We start from the raw sequence: 15,617 nt of genomic DNA, 5'->3' as shown, positions 1-15,617 counted from the left end.
ACAGATAAAAGTAAGAAGAAAGAGGCACAGAACAGCAAGTCAGGAGAATCTCAGCTAAATAGGGTCTACTACATGGATCCTTTCCCTCCAATAGGCTCTATCCGAGAGGTATTGTTGTGATTTGGGGAATGATGGCTTATCAGTGTGACAACAGTAATGCCCCTCAAGGACAACTCTACCCTTGTACCCATATTACAACATTCCCCCTCAAGTTGGTGCATAGATGTCAAACATGTCCAACTAGCACACAATAGGATGAAAGACTACTACTACTAAGACCTTTAGTGAACACATCAGCTAACTAACCACCGGACTTAACAAAGGAACACAAATAACACCCTGCTCTAACTTCACCTTGGTGAAATGACGGTCAATCTCCACATGCTTTGTCCTATCAAGCTGAACAGGATCATGAACGATGCTAATGGCTGATGTACTATCACAAAACAGCATCATAGGTAATTGAACAATAACACTGAGATCCTGGAGAAGACTCTAAAGCCACAACAGTTCACAAATACCATGGGCCATAGCATGAAAGTCTGCCTCAGCACTTGATCGAGCTACCACAGCTTGCGTCTTGCTACGCCAAGTGACAACATTGCCACTAACAAAGGTACAATAACCACATGTAGACCTCCAATCATCAGGAGAACCAGCCCAATCTGCATTTGTAAAAGCCTCAACACACATGTGACCATGAGAAGAGAAAAGCATACCCTTACCTAGAGCTGACTTCAGGTATTGCAGGATACGACACACAGCATATTAAGTGTTTAGAATAGGGGCCTTGCATGTACTGGCTAACCAAACTCACAGCATAGGCTATACCTGGCCAAGTATACTGAAGGTAAATCAATCTCCAAACAATCTCTGATATTGGCCTTTATCAGCTGGTTCACCATCCTTACTCTTGAGACGGCATTAGCCTCAAGAGGTGTATCTGTAAGTTTGCAGCCCAGCATCCCGGTCAAATTTTAGTTGTACTCTATCAAATGGCAGCATGAAGCATCCATTGGGGCCCAAGTTTTGTAAACATTGTTGTCCACATCATCATCAAACCACAGGTCAAATTTCAGACCAATTTTAGTTTTCCATAGGTCATTTTAAAAGCCTAAAATGAGAGTCATCTTCTGTTTAGAGTGTTCGTAGCATAGGAACTGTTGAAAACCCATGGGAAAAAAATGTCATACATGGAGGGTGATTGATGCAAATCCACAAATAGCACAAATTGAATGAGTAATGGCAATTTTGTAAATGTTCAGAACTGTTTAGCACCCCTCTTGGAAGTGAGGAATAGGAGGAGGGACAAATCAGTAACTAAAATTAGGGAACAAGGATAACTATTGAAATTAATTTAGTGAGGAGTTTAAACGGAAATAAAGTTTCAAAGTCGGGGGTTTAACTGTAATAACAAGAGGCAGGGGCTTAAGGGTAAACAGAAGAAACCAGTGAAGACCCATACTGGTTTTGAGTGAGAGAACTCACTCAACTAAACTTTGTTCTTCTCAAAGTTTCCGGCACCAGTTCTTAAGACCTAAGGCTCTTAGAAACACCCAATAGCAGTCCCGAGAACCAGGTGGGTGCTGATAATAACTGGCTGCAATACATATGGGCAGTGATTCAGAAACCAGATCGGATTATGGTTTCGATTCTCATAGTGCGGGAAACATTAGAGGCCAAGGTTCAAGGGTTCGAATCGCCTAAGGGTAGGCAACCTTCGATCCAAATTCCAGGGCCAATCTGATAGTACCGCCCAAAACAAAGTATCAATGGCACACACAAAACAAAGAGATGAAATAACCAGGGAGGAAGGAATAATAAAGAAGATCAAAGAAGAAATAAAAGATGAAGAAAATACAATAAGCAAGAGTAATAAAGGATATTACCTGGAATGAAGAATCAGAGAGGAGAAAGATTGAACTTGTGAGAAAGTGAGAAGAAGAGGGAACCAGTCTCACAACCAGCAAACCCAGAGAAAACGAAACTCAATTCAGTTCTTCAAATCTGTCCAATGATGGATTACACGACCGTATATAAAGACCCAAAATAATCTGATTCCTATCTTGAAACTCAAATTGAGTTGGACTCAAAACTGAAACAAACTTTGGACTCGACTCTAAGATAAATATTTTTTAAAAAAGGACTTACCCAGTGCACAAGGCTCCCACCACTGCGAGGTCTGGGGAGGGTCATAATGTACGCAGCCTTATTATTTCTACATCTAACTGCATCAGCGATATGGTTGAGACATGCTCCCAAATTTGACATGTACCCAATCCAAGTCATTCCTCCTCTATTCAACAGTAAAAAGACCAGCTGAATAACCATTTTGGCAAATCTAGGCGCTGTAGATGGAAAGTTTCAAACCAAACTTCAGTTAGCAGCATTTTCCCCACATAGTAATCATAGTTGTCATGGCGTCGCCATGGCGTCATATCGCTGGAGAAGTGGGCATATCGACCACCAATATGGATGATGTAAGAATATCGACCGATATGGCCTCCATGTCGTCGCCATGGCGCCGCCATGGACGCCATACCACGACATATGGCCATATCGGGCGACAAGGTTGTTTCAAATTATAAAACTTAATTTTTTAACAATAATTTCTTTAACCATTTTTTATTTTAATGCTTTTTCCTTAACATAAAAAAAATTAAAAAAAACATCAAACAAAAATCACTGATAAACTATTGACTAATACACAACCACATATTCACATCAGCAATTTGTTTTTTATTTAGATGGGTTGTTTATTAGCTTTATTCACACAATATAAATTACGTTCTTGTAATTGTTTTTTTGTTTTGTTACTTTGGTAGTTACTTTCATATGAATCATATCTCAACTCTCATGATTTTTCAACTTTTTTATCAGCAAGACTATTGCTATCAATTATTTGATAATCCATGATTTCATATACACTAATGGATATTACACTTTCATGAAGTAAACCATAGTAGACTAGTAGTACACTTTCATGTTAATTTTTTATGTTATAGGGTATATACTATAGCATACTAAATGACATTAAAAATAGAGAAAATAAAAAATAAAACATGGACGATATGTGGCGGGCGACATGTCGATATATCGACATGACACCCCTCCAGCGACGACTTGGATCGCCGTGACGACGTGACAACTATGATAGTAATACGGGATGCCCAGGGCTCTGGTCAATGAGGTAATTGCTGCTCCCCACTCGCAGGGGGGGAGTAATGGGTTATTGACATCAGAGCTGAACCTGAATGAGAGATTCTGCCAGACTGACCCATCAGATCATTCCTTATCAATCAACTCACAAGTATGTTTAGTGTTAAAGATTACGGATTATTATCCTCTCCAATTCCTAAAGCTCGGCAGTGCGGCAGTGCTAAGTGGAGATGCTGACACATGGCAGCTTGGAGATCCAACGGTCCGAGCTCAACATAGTTAATGAGCTCGGACCGTTGGATGTCTGAGCTGCCACGTGTCGGCATCTCCACCTAGCACTGCCACATTGCCGACCTTTAGGGAATTGGAGAGGATAATTTTCCTAAAGATTACACGATAGGGGGAATGTCCCTATCATGTTATGTTTGCTTTGTGATGGTTGAGTTGTACTTCTTTCCTTCTTTGACTTAGATTGTAATCTGAGTTGTACTCTAATCAGGAATTCCTACTTAGACTACAACTCTTTGTTTTGGTTGATTATAAAGAAGATATAGACCATGATAGAACTTAGATTGAATCCATCGTGGTTCAGCCTCTTCTTCCTCCATCGCCGCCTTCTCTTCTCTCCTCTCTTTTCCACTTGCAGGTACTGGTTCCAGGTTCTGGGTTTGTTGCATGCTATCAGAGCAATGAAGAAGGAGGGGGAAAAATTATATTAAACCATAGTTGAAGAACTAGGGTTTCCGCTGTTTCAATGGTACCTTACTGTTACTGCGTGATATGATATAGATCTGCCGCCTATTTCAATAAATAAAAAATGGTTTGATCGAAGATTCACTTGCGGAATAGGGTTGTTGATATCTCTTCTGTCGCTGCCCTTTGGAACTTGATTTCAGACATCGCCTTCTCTGGTTCTATGCTGGTTCTCAATTGCAAGAACTAGGATTGCTGAGTTAGTGTTACTTGACCGCCAGAGTCTTCCACCTTGCAAGATTTGCTGGTCTCAATTTCTGGTGAACTGAATCTTATCTTATTGTGATCGGGGATTTGCATGGTAAAATCTTATCGACATGGTAGCAGATCCGGAGAGGGCAGACCTTGGCGCAATGGTAAGGTTGCTCCATTGTGACCAGATGGTCGCGGGTTCAAGTCAGGAAACAGCCTCTCCACGAAGCGGGGGAAGGCTGCATACATTATGACCCTCCCCAGAGGCCCAGACCCGCAGTGGCGGGAGCCTCGTGCACTGGGTACACCCCTTATGGTCATAGTTGTCATGGCGTCGCCATATCGTCGCCATGGCACAGCCATGGTGTCCTGGCACTGGAGATAAGTGCATATCAACCTACGCCATGACGTCTTGTCTCTCTTTCCCTCTTCGATTTATTCTTCTTTAATTTTTTGTTTCTTCTCCAACCTTAGACCCACTCCCTGTTTCCTAAATCTCCTATTTTAGCCTTGGTTTCTGAGTTTTTTCTTTCTATCGTGTAATTGCAAGGTTGAAGAAGACATATTAAGTCTTTAAAATTGCAAGTAAGGACAACTTATATTTAAATTAAACCCCCTATATTCTCTATTTCTATTCTGTTTAGCCCATTCCGTTTTCTCTTTAACTCCATTAAATAACAGTTCTGCCACTCCTTTACAACTTCAGATTAATTACAATTCTGCCATTGCTCTTATAAATTTTGATTTATCTACTAGTTTGCCATTCAACTTTGGATTTAATTACAATTCTGCCATGGTCGACATGATCACCATGGCAACACCATGGCGAGCGACGTGTCAATATATCGATCAGACACCCCTCCACCGACTTGTATCGCCGTGACGCCGTGACAACTATGCTTATGGTAGCAGATCCTGATCGTGTTTCTGCTGATTTGATGATCGAAGTTTATCTGATTTGAGAACCTGCTGGAGTCGATTTGCTTGTTTCTACATTGAATTTTGCTGATTTGCTTGTTTCTTGGTTTGAGGTTGAAGAAGATAAGGGGCAGGTTCTCCCCTTGGTTACCACCCGCTCTTCACCCCAATCCCTTGGTTCTCTGTTGCAATCTCTAGTTTCTCGTAAGGCAGCGGGTATCATACTGGTTCTCGCAAAATCCTTTTTCTCCTTTGGTTCTCGATAGTTGCTGGTAGCTTGACCATCAAAGGTAGGAAAAGTCACCTTACTATTACTTTTTTTCAAGGTTTACTTTCCAGGTTTGCCCCTCACTACTTGTCTTATCCTCATATGTCCATACTTTATCATTTATCATATCTTCCAAGACTACCCCTAAGCTATAATTTTTTAGTACAACAACCATGTCCTCTATCTTATACCTACCAATTTAACCCTTGAAAGATCTGATTCATTACAAGTTTACCATTACCTTTTACCTACCAGGTACCACCTTGAAAATTTTTGGTTATTTACAGCCATGCCATTCAGCTTTTGATACATTTTCAGAACCACCACTATCTATTGTTAGTGACATATTTTTTATACATTTTCAGAACTGCCACTATCATTACAAGTTTACCATTATCTTTTACCTACCAAGTACCACCTTGAAAATTTTGGTTATTTACAGCCATGCCATTCAGTTATTGATACATTTTCAGAACTGCCACTATCTATTGTTAGTGACATATTTTGAGTATTTTCTTGCTTGAGTGGGCTAAATAAGTGTGGCCATAATTTACAGAATTGCCATTGGTGGTACATTTGCAATTTAATTGCTTTGGTGGGCCCTAGATCACATCATTTTGGGGTTGCAATTTTTTGAAGATTGGTACTTGCATGGTGTGATGGTTGTTATTGCTATTATTAGAGACTATTTGCTCAGATTTGTTTAAATCTGGCCTATCTAGGGGTATTGGAAATTATTATTGGGATATTATTCACAATGGCTCTTGATGATGGGATTTTTTATTTTTTTTGTAATGCTCATCCTTCGTGATGTTGATTTTTTGTTGCCATATGATGGTTGAATATTCTTTATTGCATCCTATGCATTATTTATCCACGTGTAATGCTACATGTGAGGGAGAGATTGGAGGTTCTTATCTGCTTAAATCATCAATTAAAGATTATTTGTCCATATCATCTGCTCATCAATTGAGGATTATTATTATTTATTCGTTCGTGTCATCTGCTTGTGTTCTCAGCAACAACTTTATGCATGAAGATAGTTATTTGTGTATTCAGCAACAATGCAATTTATTAGCGGTTCACAACAACCCATAGTTGTCAAGGCGCTAGGCGATCCAAGGCGTTCAAGGTCCTCCTTAAGTGCTTAAGCGCTTAGGCGACCTAAATCGCGTTCCAAAATTATTTTTTTAATATATCAGTTATATGTGTGAAACAATCAAAACGCACATTTGGTGTATATGTTCTTGGAATTGGTCATTTTCAGGTATACCAAGTCCCAGATTTGGTATATATTGTTCTTAAAAAATATGATGTTATCAATAAGTAATTAACCTGCTCTTGATTTAGAGAAATGTTCTTGTACTCCAAGAAATTTGATTGATCAAATGATTTTATTTTTACATGAGACTTTTTGTATGAGGTAGAGCACAAAACCAGCTTCCCAACAAATCCAAGATTGCTTAAATCTGATTTATATTGAAGGAGTTATGTTCCGGTCAAACCTTATTTGGTGTGTGCGAATGCTGCCAAAATCGCTCCGAATGAAAATATTTAGATATCAAAATAAATGATTATTTTACCGCAATTTTGGTTTTTAGCAATGTTTTACCATATTAAGATTTATGGAATTTTTAGATTTGAGAAAAACCCAGCATTAGAAAGTTGAAAATTTCACCTACCGCCAAAAATCCAGTTTTTGTTCTTGAACTGGGGAGGGGGGGTTGACATTTTATCCTTTTGGAATTTGATTTTTTTAACTATTTTTATTGGATTCAAATAAGGGTATTTGCTTATTTACAAATAATATCTTAATTCTTAAGTAACAGATTTTCATTTACTTAAATGATATTTGGCATAAATAAGTGCCAGAATTTGGTTCGATACCAATTAAACCATTGCAAGGCAACAGCCGCCTAGGCACCTAGAAATCCGCTTGGACGCCTAGGCGACGCCTTGACAACTATGCAACAACCTTATGTTGTCTAGTTCCTAACAACTTTATGTTGGCTGCTACTAACTTATACTGCACTTTTACCAATGGTTCATAGCGACATGTTGCAATTTTATCTATGACCTCTATTTGGTGCTTATAAGTCCATTGATATTTGCACTTTTATTTGTGTTCTTTGTGAAGCTTACTACCTTGCCATGGTTTAAAGTATCGCACCGGATGATACGTATCAGTATGTCACGGTATCGATATGATACGATGTGATAGTATCTATTTTTTTTTTTCAAAAACATTATGTATCGATAAGTATCGCATTGTATCAACCGATACAGGTTGATACGGTACAATACTATTGATATGTGTTGATACTCACCGATACGCCGATTTAAAGGGTTTTGGGGGGGGAAATAAAGTATTGGTACATATAGTTAACATATCTACCGATATAGCTCAATACTATGTGATACGGTCGATACTTTGCGATACGGTTGATACTTGGCGATACAGCCATTAAAATCCTCGTGTGCACATTCCAGAACTCAAAAACGAGTTCTGAAGACAGAAATACCCACCTGAGACTCCAAATCCTTGCTCTCAACCTCTTTTTTCCTAATTTTTTTACTTGGCGTTTACATCCAAGCATCAAATACGACTCAGATTCAACTAACAAACACTTCTTTCGAAACACTTCTTTCGATCATTCAAGTGGCTAAAATCAGAGATTGAAGCAGAAGTTCTCAGAAAAATGTACCTTTTTAAAGAACTTGATTTTTTTTGGGGGGGGGGGGATTAAATAACTTAAATTCACAAACCATGTTTCTGCTATAAATCCAAGGATTTATTGCAGGGATTTGTACTCAAATCCATGAAATTTCACTCAAAAATGAAAACTGTTCATCATGTTACACAACATCATCCTAGTCAATCCTATTCCAAAAGACCCTTCCAAATATGACTTTGAACCACCCCAACACTCTTCATGGCAATAGACTACTGCTACATGTAAGAAACCTCATTGTTTATAACAATTTCAATTGAATGCACTTGTCTAGTTATACGTTGTTCTCCATTCTAGTGTTTATGCATGATACATGTCATATATTGCTTATTTATACTTTTTTTGCGCCAAAAGTGTATTTCCATGTGTATCTTGACCATTTCCTTTCCTATCTTTAGCATATCTTGCGCATCTTTGATACGATACGAAATACTAATATTGATACTTTAATCCTTGTTACCTGCCTTGAGAAGGGCTTATGATGTAGTTGTTGGATATTGCACTTTTATTTGTCTTCTTTAGGAAGATTACTACTTACCACCTACCTTCTTTGAGCAGGGCTTGTGATGTTGTTGTTGTTGTTACTGATATGATACTTTGGATTGCGCTTACCAAAACTATTGTATTGTTTGCCCGAATGTAGATTGGTGTACACCACCACGTATTTTGTTCATCACTGATGGTTATGTTGGGTTTATTCGACATGACAATTTTTTATCTTTTGATGTTGTTGATGATTGGTGTGCTTGGAGTGATATTGATACCTAAATGAAGTTTTCTCCGTGCTAACTAGCGTTTACAATTGCTATTCAAAACTGGTGCTGCTTTTAATATCTGTTCTTATTGTTCCAAGCTGGAGCCTTCTGTTGTACTCCAGCTTGAGGATGAGTATTAAACGTTACACAATAGGGGGAATGTCCCTATCGTGTTATGTTTGCTTTGTTATGGACCTATGGTTGAGTTGTACCTCTTTCCTTTATTTTTTTCATTCTTTCACTTAGATTGTAATTTGAGTTGTACTCTAATTAAGAATCCTACTTAGACTAAAAGTCTATGTTTTGGTTGGTTATAACTAAGATATAGAACACGATAGAACTTATATTGAATCTATCGTGGTCCGGCCTCTTCTTTCACTATCTTCTTCTTCTCTTCTCCCCTCTCTCTTCCACTTGCAGGTACTGGTTCCAGGTTTTGGGTTTGTTACATTTAGAATACCTTAATATAAAGCATTCACATGGTGTCATGGTTCATTAGAGTAACACATCAGTGTGTGCCCGCAAGTTCAGAAACCACCAGTTGCAGGTGCAATAGTGTTTAAGGGGCGAGACAATTCGGTGTATTGGCTACTGAAATTTAGAACTGACCCCCATTAAGATGAAACTGTGAGAGTTCATTCCAGTTCTCCACTAAAGCCTAAACAATTTCATCTGTGTAATCGCAGCCATCTATCAAATTAACCAACAGGTGTGAAAAAAGGAGGAGAGTGGCCAAGGAAAAATGAATCCAAGTGTAAAGAGAACGGCAACTAAAAAAATTACAGGAATCTCTCTTTCATTGCAGAGTTTAATATGGATTCCACGTACTCCAAAAAAGGAAACAGGAATCCACTAAGTACGGTGTTTTTCTATCACTAATTGGACCAGAAAATAGCGTGTGGGGGACTGGAAATATATGTAATTACTACATATGTAAATTGAAAATTTAAATAAGACTCCACATACCTGATGATAGCCCGGTGCAAGATTGCAAATTGCCTGAAAAATCATTGACGAACCCTCCAATGGAGTCATTGGCAAGTGCTCAGTCCACCTAATCAAATCCAATAATTCAATTGAAAGGACAAGAAAAACAAAAACAGAAACAGAGGGCCTAATGTCCCTCCAAAAAAAATTCATTATTTTCTTAAATAAAGTGAAAAAAAAATATAGGGGGAGGGGTGGTATATGAAATCTACCTGGTGAAAGAACCACTCAGAAAGACCTGTAGACCACCATATGGCCATGCAAACCGTATCGGAATCATTGCAATGGGGACCGGCCAAGATTCCCCCGCGACAACCAGAAGATTAACGTAATTCGAAATACCAACCAATCACATCAAAATCTCTCTTCCTGCAGGTGGAGGTGCACTGATACACACACAATGTTCCTAGCAAATTGTTGAGATTAACCAGCAGAAGCAGAACGGGGGAGCCTCCAGGAGCTGGAGGACCCCGGACGGAAACCTTGACTTTCAGAAACCCGGAGATGAAAGGACCGAAGCTGACGAGTTATAAGGACCAGACCAAAACCCTATCAGCAGCGACGGCATAAACAACAGCAGGCTGCCTTGGATTTTCGAGGGCTAGCAATCCCCAGAGCCCAGAGAGAAAAAAAGCAATTCGGAAGATTTAAATACCAAGTAAAACGTTGAATCGACTCAATTTCTCTGAAGTGGAACCGGAAATCTATAACAAAAAAACACGGAGGGGAAAAAGGGAGAGACTGAAGAGACAGATTCTCGTTATCCTCTTCGCGACGTGGGGGCGGCGTATTTTAGAAGCGTTCCGACTGTCTCTGACTGAGAATCCGGCATTGCATTAGCGAATTTTCTTTCGAACAGGCTCAATATGTAACCCCCTTTTCCTATACCTTTTCCTTCTTCTCTATAATAAAGTAATGGGAAAATATCATCCCCCTCCCCTCTAGGTTTGCCTAATATCAATCCAGTACCCAAGTTTTGAAAAATATCTTCCTCCTCCCCTACTTTATAAAGTTACTATCAACCGTACCCTAACCGTTAAAATACACCATTAAATGATGACGTGGCATGTATAAAAATTTTAAAACCCCAAAATACCCTTCATATAATAATATTTTCATTTATTCCAATTTTGCCCTCCCCTTCTTCTCCTTCCTCCGCCAGCACCACCATCATCACCACTTCTTCCCAGCACCACCATCATCGCCACCACTCTTCCACCGCCAGCACCACCGCCACCACCGAAACCCCTCTCTGTGAAACCCCTCTGCGAAACCCCTCTTAGGATGAAAGAGGGGTTTCTGTGACACGAAAAAAGGTTTTCTTAGCGGAAACCTGGGACTGGGACTGGGACTGGGACTGGGACCAGGGGGTTTTTGGGGGGAAGAAGACGCATAAGGGGCTGCAGTGGTGCTGGCAGGGTTCCTGGCGGTGGTGCTTGCAGTGGTGTTGGTGGTGGAAGAGGATCGGCGGCGGTGGTGTTCATCGCTTGTGCGAAAGAGAAAAAAGAAAAGGGCGATGTTGCAGGGGTGGGGCGTGCGAGGAAGAAGATGAAGATGAAGAAACGAAAAAAGGGTTTTTAGATTCAATTTGTGAAAATTCTCCATTTCTCACCTTCCCAAGAATGATCCCAGAAACTTGTAATGAGAATTTGCAACTAATTCAAAACGGCTTGGAGAGATGTTCTGACCATGAGAATGGGCTCCCAAGAATACCACAAAAGACTAAAAGAAAGAGAAGAAGAATATCTCAGAATCATTCTCGAAAAGAAAGGTGGAAGAAATAATACAGAATGCTTGCTTGCGTTTTCGATAGCAAAAGTGGGTTTCTGCAACATGGAGAAAAGCATGTAACCATGAAAAGAGAAAAAAGCCTCGAAAACCCCATCATCTCCTTTATACTTGCCATCTGAATAGGGGATTCAAAATATGGAATGGGGATTCCGACTGAGAAGAAGACGCCTTCAGTGGTAGTTATTTGGGGCTTTTGTTTTTGGGGATTTAGATGGATAAGCTCTATTTGGGCATCCTCCTGCAGGGGTGGGGCGGCGGTGGTGTTTATTCGAAGTTATTTGTCGATTAATGTTTAGGTGGCACTAGTATTGGCTCGAATGATCGATCCTTCACTTTTCAGACCTTGCACCAGAAGGTAGGTAGGGGTTGCAGAATGATTGCTTGCTTCTCTGCTTCCATAAAGAATTTATTTTCCTTGAGAAAGAGAGAGAGAGAGAGAGAGAGAGAGAGAGAGAGAGGAGAGGAGAGGATGAAAGAGGGGTTTCGGTGCTGGCGGAAGAAGAAGGAGGAGGGGAGGGCAAAATTGGGAAAGTAAGGGAAGGCAAAATTGAAATATAATTATATCAAGGGTATTTTAGGGTTTTAGAAATTTTATATATGCCACGTCATTATTTAATGACATTTTTAACGGTTAGGGTACAGTTGATAGTAACTTTATAAAGTAGGGGAGGGGAAAGATATTTTTCAAAACTTAGGTACTGGATTGATATTAGGCAAACTTAGAAGGAAGGGGGATGATATTTTCCCTAAAGTAATTCGAGGATGGTTTTTTTATTTTCTGGCAAAAAAAACTAAAAAACTCAAGGATGGGTTAACAATTTTTTTTTTTTTTTTTTTTTTTTGGGGGGTTCGAGGTTAACATATTACATAGCAGTAGCAGAGGTAAACCCGGCTTAAATTGCTAAATTAAATTTCCTCGCAAGTTTTCACTCGTGCAACTTCGTCCTCTTTGTTCTCTCAACTCACATGCATAGACGAGCACGGGACTCGCGCATTCAGATTCAGGTTTCGATGGTGCCAGGCCAACGAGCCAAATTATTCAGGCCCAAGCCCACTATAGTAGCCCATCTTCACTGTGCAACGTGGAATGATAGATAATGTGGTAATTTTGAGTATTGGATAGAAACCACAATGGTACATACTAATTTTTTTATTTTTGTTTTGGACGAATGGTACATATTAATCATGATTTCAATTTCAAAGCAAAATTTATCATCCAAGAAAAAATATCAAAGGCCAACTAAATCAAATACCCTCTTATATATTCTAATGCATGTATGTCCATGCATTTTTATTTTATTATTATTTTTTTTAATAGGCAATGTATGTCCATGAACAATCATACCACTTATGCAATATCTCATAGTGCTGAATTTTTAAACCTAAAAAATTAATTTGGAAAAACTCCATTTGAAGTGAAATTTTACATGGAAGAACGTAATGTTCGTAGCTTCCCTCTAGACCTAGCTGCTAATGAAGCTCCATCCATAAATGGATAAGACTTAGATCTTAGTGTATACAAGTTGTTGAAGAAGCAATACCAACCCTCTTGATTTGGGGTCTATATGTTTACAAAATTTTGACCCATATAATTAACCAATTAATAGATACTAGGCCACCGGTCATTCACAAAGGTTTAACACTTATGGTTACTTAAATGCTTTGTTTGACTACACGTATAGGGAAGGGAATGGAAGTGAAATTGATTTAAAAGAATAAGAAATAAACTCTTATAATCCTGATTGGGTAATTTACTTAAAGCTTTTATCCCATTTAAAAATTATTTTCAAAATAATTTAGAAGTGTATTTGCCATTATGCCATTGTATCATGCGGGCTTCAAGCACACATGTTAGATGACAGTTTTACCAACGGGCAAAAATTAAGAGTACAACTTATTTAACACCTTAAATGATGTCAATAATTCAACCAAAAATAAAAAATAAAAAATGATGTCAATAAGAAAATCCCTTAACAAACTGACATAACTTCTTATCCTTGCTTCCCCCTTAAATTTAAGGAGTATGATAATCTCACCCTTACCTTCCAAATGGAGGGGCAAAAAAGTACACAGTTTGGTCGCTCTCTCTCTCTCAAGGCAAGAAGTAACAGTTCTCGAGTTGAACAGTACCAAGCTCATCAAGACACTTCAGTCCACCAATGTGGCACTTCCTGCTGAGATATCAACTTTCGTTGCAGTAATAAGATTAATCTTATCGCAGTTTCTAGCTAGCAACTTACAATCATATCAGAACACAATCGAATAGGAGTTTAGGACTGCCATACCCTTGCTACTGGCTCAGCTTGCCACAAAATCATCTATCTTTAATTCCTTAATCCCCTCCTATTCTCATTCCTTCTGGTTTCTGCTTGTAATGGTTCAAGTACCTAAATCTTAATCCAGGAAAATCTTCTTGTGATCTATAATGGTTTTACTTTTTCGGGTCCATTGAATAAAACACACTTTTCTTTTCAATGAGGGTAACATATTTCAATTTACATGTGTATGCAAGAAATGTGCAAAACAATTATAGCTATTGAAAACGACATAATGGTAAGTCACTTTCAAATTATCTTGAAAACCTCTTTTTAACACCCCCTCCCTTAAGGAACTTTAGGAATAAGATAAGGGGCAATTAAAAAGAAGTTGCAATTTTTCAGTTCCAATTTGGTTACAACAAAATGCATCCTTTTAAGTATATAGCTTCTTTTTTTCCTTTTTATTCTTTGGTGGGGGCGTGTTTGGAGAACAAGACTGATATCGTGGAACTTAATCATGCATCAGCTCACTCAGACATGTCAGGAATAAAATAGAAACATAAATAAATAAATAAATCACCTCAGTTGGATAATCTTGCAGGCGCTCCTTTCATTGCATTTAAAAGTATCAGTAGCAGTTTCCAACCAAGAACACCTTTGTTCCAGCATATACCAATGTATCGTACTGACAACAGTTGAACCTCATGGAAGATGTTATATGTGGTGTGGTTGGTGAAGGTAGCAGCGACATGCAGAGACTAATTATATAGCCAGTTACCATGCTTTCCAGACTCCAGTGTCTACGCCTCATATCACTCCTTCCAACAAGAATATCCCCCATGCATCAGATCCTGCCAGAGTGACATCAATTGACAACACTAGTTCTTGGGGGGGATGAAAATTACCACACCTGTAAAGTAAGAAAACAATTGAACATATCATCTAGAGGGCCCAGCTCCAATCCATTAACTAACTGGAATGTTCTAGTTCAGTGAACAGCATGAAATCTCAGCAGAGACAACCCCTATATTTGCTGACGTTTCATGCTCTCTGCACTTCACTGGAGATCTCAAGTTACCGAAGAGGAGCCAGAGTTGGATTCTCCTTACATAATATGTACCAATTGAGAGACAATTTGCTGCTGAATAGTCTCCACGCTCTCTGAAGCAATAGGTTTTCAGATGTCTATTAGAATTAGACGTGTCATACATCTTTACACAGTCTGAACAAGCACAAATCATATCTGGAATCTGCAGAGTAACATCTCAGGAACTTTGATACTTGACAAACTGATGCTCCTGGTTTGTAAATTTCTGCTACCTGTCCCTGTGCTGGTATACAAAATATTGACACTTTCTAGGGCCGAATAAAAGAATAGAGAGAGAGGGCATCATAAAGGACCAGCTCTCCCATGAAGAGATTCAGTATTTCACGAGGGTTGGTAGAGAGGCATGAAGTTCAGCCAAGCACTGAAAAATCCAATTGAGAAGTTGCTCTATTGGTAGCTCCAGTAGCAGTTCTGCCTGCCAGTCAAAGGAAGAAAACCAGAAAATCAAGAAAGAACTTCCTACATCATCTTAACAACTCAAGAAAAAAAAATGCCAGAGAAAAATTCAATTTGAGTTGACCGTGGGTTAATCTGAGTACACGTAAGTTCATTGAATAAAGCATACTGGTGTCAGGACTTTAATCCTCGCACTGTCTATATCCATACACAGTAACACATAGCAAACATGCAAGAGCATTGAGAGCTGATACCTAAGAGTCCAACCAAAACGACAATGAGGTTGGACATTGAAAACCA

At 39.0% G+C, this 15,617-nt stretch overlaps 2 protein-coding genes across 3 annotated transcripts in view; both read right to left on the bottom strand.

Annotated features, from left to right (window-relative positions):
• The window catches only part of LOC122671042 (sucrose nonfermenting 4-like protein), a 47,893-nt gene extending 37,785 nt beyond the window's left edge, over positions 1–10,108 (bottom strand). The window contains exons 1-2 of the mRNA XM_043868134.1: positions 9,977–10,108; positions 9,744–9,831 (exon numbers count right to left, since the gene is read on the bottom strand). Coding sequence (XP_043724069.1) covers positions 9,744–9,831; positions 9,977–10,044 — 156 coding nt within the window. The 5' untranslated portion in view covers positions 10,045–10,108. The remainder of the gene's footprint in view (positions 1–9,743; positions 9,832–9,976) is intronic.
• A 4,605-nt stretch (positions 10,109–14,713) lies between these two features.
• Positions 14,714–15,617, bottom strand: part of LOC122671041 (ATP-dependent DNA helicase At3g02060, chloroplastic) — a 50,435-nt gene continuing 49,531 nt past the window's right edge. For both annotated transcript variants that reach the window (XM_043868132.1, XM_043868133.1), the window contains one exon: positions 14,714–15,336. In XM_043868132.1, coding sequence (XP_043724067.1) covers positions 15,235–15,336 — 102 coding nt within the window. In that variant the 3' untranslated portion in view covers positions 14,714–15,234. The remainder of the gene's footprint in view (positions 15,337–15,617) is intronic.

This window comes from Telopea speciosissima, chromosome 8 (assembly GCF_018873765.1).
Source record: "Telopea speciosissima isolate NSW1024214 ecotype Mountain lineage chromosome 8, Tspe_v1, whole genome shotgun sequence".
Taxonomy (NCBI): domain Eukaryota; kingdom Viridiplantae; phylum Streptophyta; class Magnoliopsida; order Proteales; family Proteaceae; genus Telopea; species Telopea speciosissima.
This window is presented reverse-complemented; position numbering and strand designations above follow the sequence as displayed.